Here is a 13,504-nt window from a genome sequence, read left to right as displayed (position 1 = left end):
TGAAATCAAATTTTATATGAAATACCTTTTTTTTAAATTTGGCAACTGATTTATACTTATTAACACTTTGTAGGCCAACAATATGCAGACTAAAAGAAAGAAACTTTATTTGCATAGATGCACGTGTATACGGACACGAGCAGGCTGTATCCGGCTCTCAGGTCTTCCTAAAGGTGGGAATATCTACTTCTTGTTTGCTTCCTCCTGTCTCTACAATATTATCTACTGAACTGACTCTGAATATATAATGGCACCTACCTTTTGCTCAACCCTAAACAGACTACTTTAGAGGCAATTTACACATGACTTACAAGAAGTAAGCTGGGTTTATTTAATATAAATTAATTCTCCAAATTATTTATTACAGCTTGAGTATGTCACAGATACTGGGGATACAGTAGTAAAAATAACAACAACAACAAAAAGAAGCAAAATTCCTGTCCTCATGGAGCTTACTTACACTCTAATAGGAGAAAGGTAACAAAAACAGATAAATGAGTAAAATAATGTGCATTATGTATGGAGAGAAAAAAATAAAGGAGGCAAGGGGTACCTGAAATGGGGACAACCCAAGGTGGCCAGGAAAAGCTTCCTTCAGATGATGACTTTGAGTCATAACCTAAAGTCATGTGGCCATCTGGGGCAAGAGCATTTCCACAGAGGAAAGAGCCAGTGCAAAGGCTCTGAGGTAGAAAGGACTGACCAACAGTGGGGAAACAACCAACAGACCAAAGTGGCTGCAGCAGAGAGCAGGAGGGGGATTAACAGGCAGCAAAGCCAGAGATAATGGACAAGTGGACCAAGGAGGCCCTAGGGATTTCATGGAGTGAGGAGGGAAGCCTCTGTAGTCCTCTCGTATTTATCTAATCCAATAGTAAACAGCAGTTTTCATCCTTGTATACTTACACTGAGGCCAAGGATATAAAGGTCACAGCCAAGGTAAAGGGCCCAGTTCCAGGTCACTCTAAGTTTGGAGGGAAGCCTGGATTAGCTGGGCTAGTTTTGGAGTGGGTTCAGTTCAAGTCTACAAAGGGGAACTTTCTGGCTTCTAATGCTGGGAGTCACCCAATGCTTACTATGGCACAGAATCAAATACCTAGGCTGGCACACTCTCAGGAGGTCGAGAAGGCATCAGTTTTGGAAACAAATCTCCTGCTAGATTTTACTGAACACTGAAGTTTAGACTCCTTAGTAAACTGGTGTATCAGCTATGAAACTCAAAGAGCTGTGCTTTAGTATAGGTCATGGATTCCTTATCTAAAATACTTGGGACCAATAGTGTTTTGAATTTTTTTTTCCAGATCTTGGATTGTTTGCATTTATACTGAGGGTTGAACATCCTAAATCTAAAATGCTTCAGGCTGGGCACAGTGACCCATGCCTGTAGTCTTAGCACTTTGGGAGGCTGAGGTGGGCAGATCACTTGAGGCCAGGAGTTCCAGACCAGCCTGGCCAACATGGCAAAATGCTGTCTCTACTAAAAATACTAAAATTAGCCAAGCATGGTGGCACATTCCTGTAGTCCCAGTTAGAAGGCTGAGGCATGAGAAACATTTGAACCCGGGAGGAGGGGGTTGCAGCAAGCCAAGATCACGCCACTGTATTCCAGCCCGGACGACAGAGTGAAACTCTTGCAGGGTCATGTTGGCAGTCAGGGTTTTCAGATCTTGGAGCATTTTTGGATTTTTGGATTGGGAATACACAACCTGTATACCAAATACAGTCAAATCTCAATGAACTATCATAAATAGTACTTCTAAATTTCACATCAGAAAAATATAAAGAGAGCTAAATTCATAAAAGAATGAGTAGTGCTGGTTTTCTCAAAAGCACTGTGACAAAATGCATGAAACGGTAAAAATCAGGTTGATAAAAAACTCTCTACTTAAAACACTGACCAAAAGATTCTATCTCGAAAGTGCTTTCCAACTATGTAATAAATAGAAGAAAAATGAAGACTTTTCAATAGGCTCTGAGTCTTAAAAAAAAAAAAGTCAACACACAATTATTTCAAAAAGCCATGATGGAAACAGCAAATCCAATATAAACACTGAAATTATTTCTGTATTGCTGATGGAATCACATCTTAAACATCCCAATATCACCATCCCCTAAAATACAGCAAATGAATCAAGTTGTTACTCAGACTTCAGTAACAATACAGTGGTTGAATAAAAGCATAGATAGAAAAAAAAAAGGGGGGCAAGAATACAGTCAAAAGAAACTAAAGGGAGTGGGGTAAAAATAAAAGGCCACCAAATTAACAGAAGAAAACTTAAAAACATATTTATTTATTTATTTACTTATTCAATTTTAAAGACAGAATCAGAGTTTCACTATGTTGCCCAGGCTGGTCTTGAACTCCTGGTCTCAAGAGATCCTCCTGTCTTGGCCTCTCAAAGTGTTGGGATTACAGGCGTGAGCTACTGCACCTGGCCTAAAATATATCTTATGTGGTATATTTTAGGCCAGGTATATGAAACCAACATTTTTTTTTTTTTTAATTTGGGCAGTTGGTCAATATATATCAGACACTCAGTGAAAAGTCTGACCAGTAAGTGGTTAGCTTACAGAGTTTAACTGCTGCTATAAAAAGATATCCTATGAAATACATACATTGCCTTTATTTTCTCATCTTTCCCAGCAGCTCTATCACCTATGACAAAACATACTTTCTCGCCACTTGGTGGCAATATGCACACATTTAAGATTTTATTCCTTTCATAGTTGTCTTTATTTTCAGAGACTGTTTCAACAACTCTTCTCTCAAACCTGGAGATGATGTCTGAAAACTGCCTTAAAAATTCAAAGAAGGTTTTTTGTCCATCCTGATATATAATGTAAGTTAGGTTAAACAGAATCCAAACTCATGACATTTGCATTATCTCGCTACCTTTGCAGAATGACTACTAACCTGTAATGATTATTCAGTTCACAAGGACCATATTTAGGAACTTTTCGTATACCACAATTATGCCAATTAACACAAATCTCAATATGACTTCAGAATCAGTCTAAATGGCTTTACTGTTAATTGTTTCAACAGCATCATTACTGCTACTGCTTAATTACTTCCTTTGAGAAAGCTGAATGTTAATATATCAAATGACGTATTAACATTTCCTCTAGATAAAATAATATTTTAAAAAGTATATTTTTTAACTTGAGAAGACCTTAATGAGAAATTAATCACTAATATAAATGGAGTAACCAGATGTGCCTTGCAAATAAATATTAGTTATTAGTTACCACACTTAATATTAAAAATAAATTTAAAACTTGGGAATAAAATTTCCTAACCAAGTATTTTTAAGCATTACTCACTGGAGTTATTTTGATTTCAAAAAGGCATAGCCAGGAGAACTGTGATCATGCCCCTAGGTAACCTCACGCCTTATGCATTTGAATCTCTTCAAAAGGGCCTGAACCAGGATCACCAAGAAAGAAGGAAGATCTTCTCTTCCTACTGTGACACTCCACCAACAATTAAGAGCCCAGAACTCTTCTCTGAATCCAGCACTTTGCCAGACATCTAGAGGGGCAGAATAGCATTAGCAGTCCCTTACTACTAACACCTGTTTTTTTAAAAACAATCAAGTACATTTAATGGGTTTCCCCTTTATTATAAAGTAATGGATGTCTACTTTGAAATTTTTAACACAACAAATCAGTAAAAATATAGGAAAGTAGTTACTCTGGCCTTTTCATCATTTTTGTTCATTTTTTAGACAACCTCAAAGTTTAGATTCTTCAAGCTTTCTTTTGACTGGGGTTTTAGACCAGCTAGGCCATGCCCAAACAATACAGAGAAACTGAAAATAGGCTGGGTGTGGTGGCTCACGCCTGTAATCCGAGCACTTTAGGAGGCTGAAGTGGGCAGATCACAAGGTCAGGAGTTCCAGACCAGCCTGGCCAACATGGTGAAAGCCTATCTCTACTAAAAATACAAAAATTAGCTGGGCGTGGTGGTAGGCACCTGTAATCCCAGCTACTCAAGAGGCTGAGGCAGGAAAATCATTTGAACTTGGAAGGCAGAGGTTGCAGTGAGCCGAGATCACAGGCAAGACTCCGTCTCAAAAAAAATTAAAAAATTAAAGCTACTACAACAAAAGATAAGGCTAAATTTTCCCATTTTAAATTAATAAAAACCACCACCAGCTCCATATGCATCTTTTTTTTTTTTTTTTTTTTAATTTGAGATGGAGTCTCACTGTTGCTCAGGCTGGAGTACAGTGGTGTGATCTTGGCTCACTGCAACCTCTGCTTCTCGGGTTCAAGCAATTCTCCTGCCTCAGCATCCTGAGTAGCTGGAATTATAGGCACCTGCCCCCACACCCAGTTGTTTTGAATTTTTAGTAGAGATGGGGGTTTCACCATGTTGGCCAGGCTGGTCTCGAACTCCTGACCTCAAGTGATCCACCTGCCTTTGCCTCCCAAAGTGCTGGGATTACAGGCGTGGGTAACCATGCCTGGCTGTATTTACGAACAGAAACCTTATCTAGACTTTAACACAATTTTCTAAATAGCTTCCCCTTTTGTTATCTCTACTGGGCCTCAGTTATTAAATGACACAGTGACTTTTAAAACTCCTGGTAAAGGTCCCTTGCATAAAACCTGGCACACAATAGCCAATCATAAATAAAGAATAAGTGAATTCAATTGTACTAAAATGCATCTTCAAAAATCCAGAGAAAGAAAAGCAGCTTGCCCAAGTTTAAAGATATATGATAAACATACATCTATTCAAAATTCAGTTAGAGGTAGCCCAGTCTCAGCTAGGTAATGGTAAAAGGGATAGTCCTAGGCAAAGTTAAGTTTACAAAGTTTTATGTTGTTAAAGGATCTTTTCCTCCTCAAGCCCTGCTCTAGATAACCAACATTCAAAGGCGAATGGAATGCTGTGGCAATTAGGGTAGCAAAAAGGGTAAATATTTGAAATCAGGCCCTCGGGAGTTCCAATCCTAGCTCCACATATTCCTAACTAATGTCAACCTGGACACATTTAAAGTCTCTGATCTTTAGATTCTTCGCCCACAGAATTTGGTTCATAACATGACAACTTTACAAAATTTCTCTGAGGATTATAACTTTAAAATATTTATAAAGCACTTTCAGAACAATGTCTGGCTCATGATTGGAGCTGATATGAAACTATTTCTACCTAAGATTCACTATGAGGTGCACAGCTGGCCTTTTAGATTTTTCTTCCATAATGATGGGTGTTGACTTTTTCTGTTTTGCTTAAAAAGCAGAAAACTTGCTATAAAAACAAAATTTTATTAATGGAAAAAAATACTGAATTTCTAGTATAAATTTCATGGCGGGGGGGGGGGGGGGGAAGGACCACTAATTTGATTTGGTATGCAATGTCCCAAACTAGAGATACCAACTTCTTCCCATTTTTAACCCTAAATCAGTGTTTAAGTTTTATTAGTAAAGTAAGATGAAATAATCAGAAATTAATAAGCCTGAATAACAACACCTGGCAGTATGAATAATAAATACTGTTATGGCTTATTCATCTTTGAGGATAAAACTCCCAATTAAATAGCTTTACCTTCTTGGCCAAGCACGGTGGCTCATGCCTGTAATCCTTTGGGAGGCAGAAGCAGGCAGGTGGATTACTTGAGCCCAGGAGTTTGAGATCAGCCTGGGCAGCATAGTGAAACCCCACTATAAAAAATACAAAAATTAGCCAGGCATGGTGGTAAGTGCCTATAGTCCCAGCTACTCAGGTGGCTGAAGTGGGAGAATCACCTGAGCCCAGTGAGCAGAAATCATACCACTGCACTCCAGCCAGAGCAACACAGTGAGACCCCATCTCAAAAAAAAAAAAAAAAAAAAAAAAAAAGCTTTACCTTCTTCTTAGCTCAGATCTAGTCAGCTTCAAGGAACTGCCTAATTCTCTTTTAGCATATAAGTTAATTTAACCACATACATACTACATTTCCCTTCTCTTAAGGATAAGCTGAGGTTTCCTCAACCCCAAACCTTAGTTTTCATTCCTTTTCTCTTCAGTTGGGTATCTTTCTAGCCAATTAAAAAAAAAACCTTTGGTCTTTCTCCATAAGCAGATTTTTTCCATAAAATGCCTAACCAAAAAATGCTGTTTGAGAGACTCGAAACTATTCACAAGAAAATTACAGTTACCAAGTGAAGAAACTACTTGGTGTGAAAGTCCCCAATTACACACACAAAAAAGCTGAAATTTATAGAATACTGTGAGAAATAGTTTTTATTAAATCACCTTGTAATTTAATTTTGGTTAATCTTCTTTATAGGTAATTTCTGTTGAGTCTACATTCAGGCAATATGAGAGTATGAATCCAGTTTTGCTGTTTCTTCTTAACAGCAACCCAGACAGGTATAGGATCAAGAGAGAGGGCCAGGAGTTTTCTTTATAATCACTCCATAGTTCAATTAACTTAAGCTCAAGAGAGTTTTAGGATCAAGAGAATGTTTAGCCTGTTCCTTTTCAAAACGGTACTTTTGGGGTGACATTTGTTTAAAAAACTATATTTCCCACCAAAAGAAAAGCTTCTTTGTGAATATGCGTATCACACAAGTAGTTGGGGAATGTTATATAGCCGCCCCCCCAAAAAACGTGAATTATTTCATTTTGTAAGATCAGGGATTTAACCAGATGACCTTTATTAAATTCTCCTTCTGACTTAAGTATATCACAATTCACTGTTTCTCTCCTTCCAGAGACAAATTCCCTATTTTTTATTTCGTACTAGCAAATGAACCCAGTAATCAAAGCCAACCTCTGACATGGATATTAATACATAAGTGGCAAATTCATGTGGTAACTACAATTAACTATCCACCAGAAAAACAATAATCTTACCTTTTTTCATTTCCATATGACTTCTGTGCAACTTTTGCATGAAGAATAAGTACTGTTTGATCCCCTCGCTCTTTTAAATAATTTCGCATAGCTTCCCTAAAATCAAATATAGATATTACTGTTACAGAGGTGAAATCCTTGATAAAATCTTTCATTACTATGCTCTGTAATGAGAATGTTTATATTTTTTAAAATAAGCAAACCTTAAAAACAAAAACAATAAAGCAAAGTAAATCCATAAATCTGAAGATTATACAATAAGACAATAAATACTGCTCATTTTCAGTTCTATTCCTTGTTCTTTAAAAATAAGAAACTGTCTTGCATTCTTTGAAATTTATGATATAGCTCAAACCACAATTACATCTTCCAGAATAACTAGAATCAACATATACACTGCTAATGTGACTTTAAAATATTATAAAGTTAATAAAATGCAGTAATTTTGTAGTTTAATAATGTTTTCCTACCCCAACTATCAGAAGCAATGTTTCCCATTTAACACAAAGGCCATAACAAGTCATTAGGTTATCCAAATGATCCTAAAATGACAATCCTATAAGGATCAAGAAAGGCCTATCATTCACATATAAATACATAATTATCTCAAGGATATTATTACATAAATAAAATTTAATAAAGGCTAATTGAAATCAGTGAAAATCAGAATTTTGAAAAAATTACAATGTTAATTCTTTTAAGTATAAACAACTCTACTTATTTATTGAGCAAATGCTCTATACAAAGTTCAGGATCTTAAATGCATTTATATACCCAATTGTTTTGCTAAGCAATACTAAATAAGCAATTTTTATAGTAAAAAGAAAGCAATCTCTACACAGATGAAACTATAACGATTCTGAATCAGCAGAATCCCAATTTCTTAGGATGTCTTACACATCCCAAACTTAAATGTTATTCTACTGATATTATAAAGACAAATATCAGGTATAAGAGGCTATCTAAACAATAGTAATAAATGATTAAAATGTGAGGACTTCTAGATTTACAAAACTTACACACTAAGTAGCCTGGGGCAAATCATTTAAACTCAACCAGCCTGACTCCTTAACTGAAAACTGAAGATAGTACCACCTCCCTTTCACAGGGTGGCTGAGGGGATTAAATGAGAGAACCTAGATGACAGCATTTATATTTACCAACTGAAAAAACCTGTTAGCTACAGGGCAGGACAGTAACACCAGGATATAAAAAGACTGAGAACTAGTCCCTACCACTGAAAAGGAACTCAAAGTCCAAAGTGTAATGAAATGCAATAATCCAAGTGGAGATATGTACAAACAGCACCAATGAGGGAATGCCTACGTAGAGACAGGGGTGAATGGTAAAGGACTACATGCTTGGAAAAGTTTCTTAGAAGCCCTAATTCCGAGAGAGAAGCCAGCACAAGAAGTGGGAGGAGGAAGGCGTAAGGTGTTCCAGGGCCTGAAAATAGTGTGAACAAAGGCATGAATAACTTTGCACATTCAGGCTAAGGAGTAAGGCAGCCACAACAATAACACAAGAGCAGCTAAAGTTTCTTGAGTGTTTACTATGTGACAGGCCCTGAACAAAGCACTTTAACTTCATTATTTTACTTAATCCTCATAATCCGAAAAGGTAAGTACTGCTAACACCATTTTGACTGTCATGTCCAAGGTCTTACAGTGAACAGCGGCAGTCAGGAATTGAAACAAATTTCGCGAGATTCTAAGGTGAGCCATGGCCATGAATAAGGTTGACAATGATAGAGTCAAACTATGGAAGGCTTTGAAAATTGACATTTGTATACTTAAATACTAAGTATAAAAGTTCAAGCTATTTCAAATATCACCCTATTAACAGGTGATGATAAAAGTGGTAATACATTTCTGCATAGCAAAAGAAACTATCAACAAAGAAAACAGACAACCCACAGAATGGGAGAAAATATGTGCATCTGATAAAGGTTTAATATCCGGCATCTATAAGGAACTTAAATTCATAAAAAAAAAAATAATAAAAATAGGCAAAGGATATGAATGCTTTTCAAAAGAAGACATATATGTGGCCAAGAATCATATGAAAAAAAGCTTAATATCACTGATCACTAGAGAAACACAAATCAAAATCACAATGAGACACCATCTCACTCACACCAGTCAGAATGGCTATTATTAAAAAGTCACAAAATAGCAGATACTGGAGAGGCTGAGGAGAAAAGGGAATATTTATACACTGTTGGTGGTACTGTAAATTAGTTCAACTCTTGTGGAAAGCAATATGGTGACTCCTCAAAGAGCTAAAACAGAAGCTTCATTCGACCCAGCAATATCATTATTGGGTATACCCAGAGGAATATATATACATCATTCTACCATAAAGACACATGCACACAAATGTTCACTGCAGCACTATTTGCAATAACAAAGACATGGAATCAACATAAATGCCCATCAATAACAGAAAGTGTGGTACATACACGCCATGGGATATTATGCAGCCATAAAAAAGAATGAGATTATGTCTTTTGTGGGAACATGAATGAAGCTGGAGGCTATCTTCCTTAGCAAACTAATGCAGAAACAGAAAATCAAATACCACATGTTCTCACAAGTGGAAACTAAATGATGAGAACTTATGAACATAAAGAAAAAAACAACAGTCACTGGGGTCTACTTGAGGGTGGAGGGTGGGCGGAGGGAGAGGAGCAGAAAAAATAACTATTGGGTACTGGGCTTAATACCTGGGTGATGAAATAATCAACAAATCCCCATGGCATGAGTTTACCTATGTAACAAAGCTTCACATGTAACCCTGAACCTAAAATAAAACTTTAAAAAAATATCCCGGAAAATACTTGAAGTACTTTTAGGAGAAGTATTGTTACATAGGTTATTCATTATGATTAAACCTTTAAGTATAAAAAAGGTGGTAGCATGCAGCAAAATTTTTAGAGATCCAGAGAAGAACTCAAAATGAAAAAAAAAAAAAAAATCCATCCTTTTGTGAATTGGGACAGGATCACCCATCATTTTTCTCTCAACCCCATTACAGAAAATCAATACTGAATTTTCAATCTAAACTAAAGGCAATGAGAGATCTTATTAAGGTTTTTAAAAAATAACATAATTAGGCCAGGCATGGTGGCTTACGCCTGTAATCCCAGCATAAGCTGGAACAGGCAGATCATGAGGTCAGGAGATCAAGATCATCCTGGCCAACATTGCGAAATCCTGTCTCTACTAAAAATATAAAAATTAGTTGGGTGTGGTATCACATGCCTGAAGTCCCAGCTACTTAGCCGACTGAGGCAGGAGAATCGCTTGAACCCAGGAGGCAGAGATTGCAGTGAGCTAAGATGGCGCCACTGTACTCCAGTCTGGTGACAGAGTGAGATCACATTTCAAAAAATAAATAAATAAAATAAATAATATGTAATTAATTTTACTTTTTAGTTGTTTAGTTATTATTTCTAGAGAAAGGATTCAAAAGCAGAGAGACAAGACAAACTTATAAACAGGCTCTCACACATCAAAGGTGAGATGGTGCAGAAGTCAAGGTCACTTTAATTCCAGCAAGAAGTCTAACAGATGCCAGCTAGGGGAAGGACATAAGTAGGAGTAAGTCTGAAAGCCTCTATTTTATTTGTAAAATAAGAGGCCATCATGGTGTCTAATGGATAAGAAAACAGCAGTAAATACCAGAAATACTTCCAGTATTTGGAAAGGGAAGCTAACTATGGACAAATAAAATGACTGAATATTGGTATCAACGGACCAGCTAATGTTGGAATCCAAAAATAATGGTGCCAATTCCCACTAACATTCCAAGGGAGGGAGCAGGGAGAGCATGCTCTCAAACCTGCTGGGTACTAGAGATGCAGCCTGGAAAGAGTGACAATGATGAGAGATGTGAGGTGCTGTAAAGTCAGGTGACTGAACATAAAGTTCAGGGTGAGTAAGAAAACAGAAGAAGGCTAGGCGCGGTGACTCACACCTGTAATCCCAGCACTTTGAGAGGCCAAGGTGGGCAGATCACCTGAGGTCGGAAGTTTGAGACCAGACTGACCAACATGAAGAAATCCCATCTCTACTAAAAATATCAAATTAGTCGGGCATGGTGGTGCATGCCTGTAATCCCAGCTACTCAGGAGGCTGAGACAGAAGAATTGTTTGAATCTGGGAGGCGGTGGTTGTAGTGAGCCGAGATCATGCCACTGCACTCCAGGCTGGACAACAAAAGTGAAACTCCATCTCAAAAAAAAAAAAAAAAAAAAAAAAAAAAAACGAAAAAGAAAACAAAAGTAAAACCAAAAGAAGGCCAATATCCTGAAAAAACTGGCACAAAATTTCCCAGCATAAAATTTGAAGAGCTGTTATACGTTTGTAATTTTAAGCTGTTAAGTCTATTTCCCGATACTAAATTCTATTTGCATTTGTAGTCTCTATTACATCATCTAGCAGTAACTTCATTGTGTTTGTCAGGTTTCATGTTTATTTTTCTTGTCTTCTCAAATAGACTACAAAGTCTTTAAAAACAAGACCCTATTTTACATTTCTATCCCTTTTGTGACAACTCAGGTAAAACAGGACACAAACTTGGTATTTGATAATATCCGAGGCAGTCACAAATCCTTTCTACAAAGATTTTAATTATAATCATTAAACAAGCTAAAATTAAGCAATTACTCTGCCAGTACTCTTCTAAGCAATTATTAACATAACCAACAACCTTGAGGGTAACATACTATTATGTACATTTTAGAAACTGGGTAGAAGTAACTTTTTTAAGATGATACTGAAGAGCGAGGATTCAAATCTAGGTAGTCTAGCTTGTGAGGACAAAATTATACTGTTAATGGTTATGAGTACAGCTTTGGTGTGAAATAGATCAGGGTCTGTTAATAAGGGTTTGTCAATCACTAAGCCTGTAAAATAAAGACAGTAATACCTCATATTGTGGGGGAAAAACACACACACACACTTTAAAGTAAGTTAGTCTCACAAACTGATAGAAAGCAAGTGTCAGAGTAACTTCTAGCTATTACTATTATTTTCTTAGAAAGAAGACTTCAACCTTCAATAGTTAATAAGTACACAGATGGCAGGGGGAGAGAAAATGTGACTTCCACTGAGGCTTTGAGAGCAAACTTAAAAATGACCTAGGAATGAATGAATGATCAGGCATCTTACCCAATGTGCAAAGCACAAATTTTGCAAGTACACTAGGTAAAGTGCACACTTATTCATTTTCCCACTGAAGATTTACTGAAAGCCTACTATATTCCTGGCACTGGGCATTCTGCTGGTTTCTGATACTGGATGTAACTGTTCACAGGTCTAAGATCTCAAGGTGCTTATGATGAATGCACCTGGTTTTCCTTCATATTTAGAATACAAATTCCTGAAAAAGTAACTAGAGCCTCAAGGTAATCATGAATAATAGCTGTCCTGTAAGAGTAATTTGCCAAACAGCTTCTTTCAACAATAAAAACAAACCGTTTTATTAAACAGAATATTAAACATTAAAAATCATGTTCTCTGTCAATTAAAGCTTGATCATTGACTTTCTGCACCTTAAGGAGCCATAAAACAAGGCAGTATACTCTAAAGAAGTACAATAAATAGTAAAGCCCGTCAAATAACAGCCCATATGCTTTTCATTCAAATAGAGTAAGGCTGGGTCAATCAACAGGATTTCTATCTCAGCACTGCTGACATCCTGGGGAAAATCATTTTCTGCTGTGGAAGACTGCACTGTGCATTGTAGGACTATAGCAGCATCACTAGCTTTTACCCTGCAGGTGCCAGTAGTACCCTTCCTTGAACTGTGACAAGCAAAAGTGTCTCCAGATGGTGCCAAATGTCAGGAAAGAGGGTAGAGTGGATGGTGGTCACATGAGTTAAAAACTATTGGGATAAACCCGAAAAATCCCAGTGGTAAGCTATCACAATCATCCAGGGTTTTTGTTTTTTTTTTTTCAAAATGAAAAAATAGTGAAAACTTTACTATTGGAAAAAACATATTATAGGTTTTGAAGGATCCCTGCCAATAGAATTACTATGTTTTATTATTGAACTGTTAAAAAAATTAATGAAAAAGTTAAAATTCAATTTTTTTGAGTAGTTACTTTAGAACACATTGTAAATTTTGAAGTCTGTTTACTAATTTCATTTAATGATTCCTTATATAAAATTTGCATTCTAAATGAAAACCAATTAAAAACTATTTGAAGAGTCCAGGAGCAGTGGATCACACCTGTAATCCCAGCACTTTGGGAGTCTGAGGTGGGCAAATCACTTGCGGTCAGGAATTTGAAACCAGCCTGGCCAACAGAGTGAAATCTCATCTCTATAAAAAATACAAAGTTAGCCAGCCATGGTGGCACGCGCCTGTATTCCCAGCTACTCAGGAGGCTGAGGCAGGAGAATCACTTGAACCTGGGAGGTGAAGGTTGCAGTAGGCCAAGATCGCGTCACTGTGGTCTGCTGGGTGACAGTGACACTTCCGTCTCAAAAAAAAAAAAAAAAAAAACTACTGTATTTGAAGACCATGAAACAACTACTTCTAAAGGAGTCTGCTCACTCAAAACACCGACGCTCCAATGATTGAAAAGATTTTATTTTTATCAAAAATAATTTTATTAACATGAAATTATGGCAAATGCCATTC

At 36.8% G+C, this 13,504-nt stretch overlaps 1 protein-coding gene across 11 annotated transcripts in view; it reads right to left on the bottom strand.

Moving 5' to 3' along the window:
- RBPJ (recombination signal binding protein for immunoglobulin kappa J region) overlaps nucleotides 1–13,504 on the bottom strand; it is a 276,170-nt gene that overhangs the window by 24,865 nt on the left and 237,801 nt on the right. For all 11 annotated transcript variants that reach the window (XM_074395971.1, XM_074395967.1, XM_010338174.3 and 8 more), the window contains one exon: nucleotides 6,851–6,946. In XM_074395971.1, coding sequence (XP_074252072.1) covers nucleotides 6,851–6,946 — 96 coding nt within the window. The remainder of the gene's footprint in view (nucleotides 1–6,850; nucleotides 6,947–13,504) is intronic.

The sequence above is a fragment of the Saimiri boliviensis genome, chromosome 3 (genome assembly GCF_048565385.1).
Source record: "Saimiri boliviensis isolate mSaiBol1 chromosome 3, mSaiBol1.pri, whole genome shotgun sequence".
Lineage (NCBI taxonomy): Eukaryota > Metazoa > Chordata > Mammalia > Primates > Cebidae > Saimiri > Saimiri boliviensis.
This window is presented reverse-complemented; position numbering and strand designations above follow the sequence as displayed.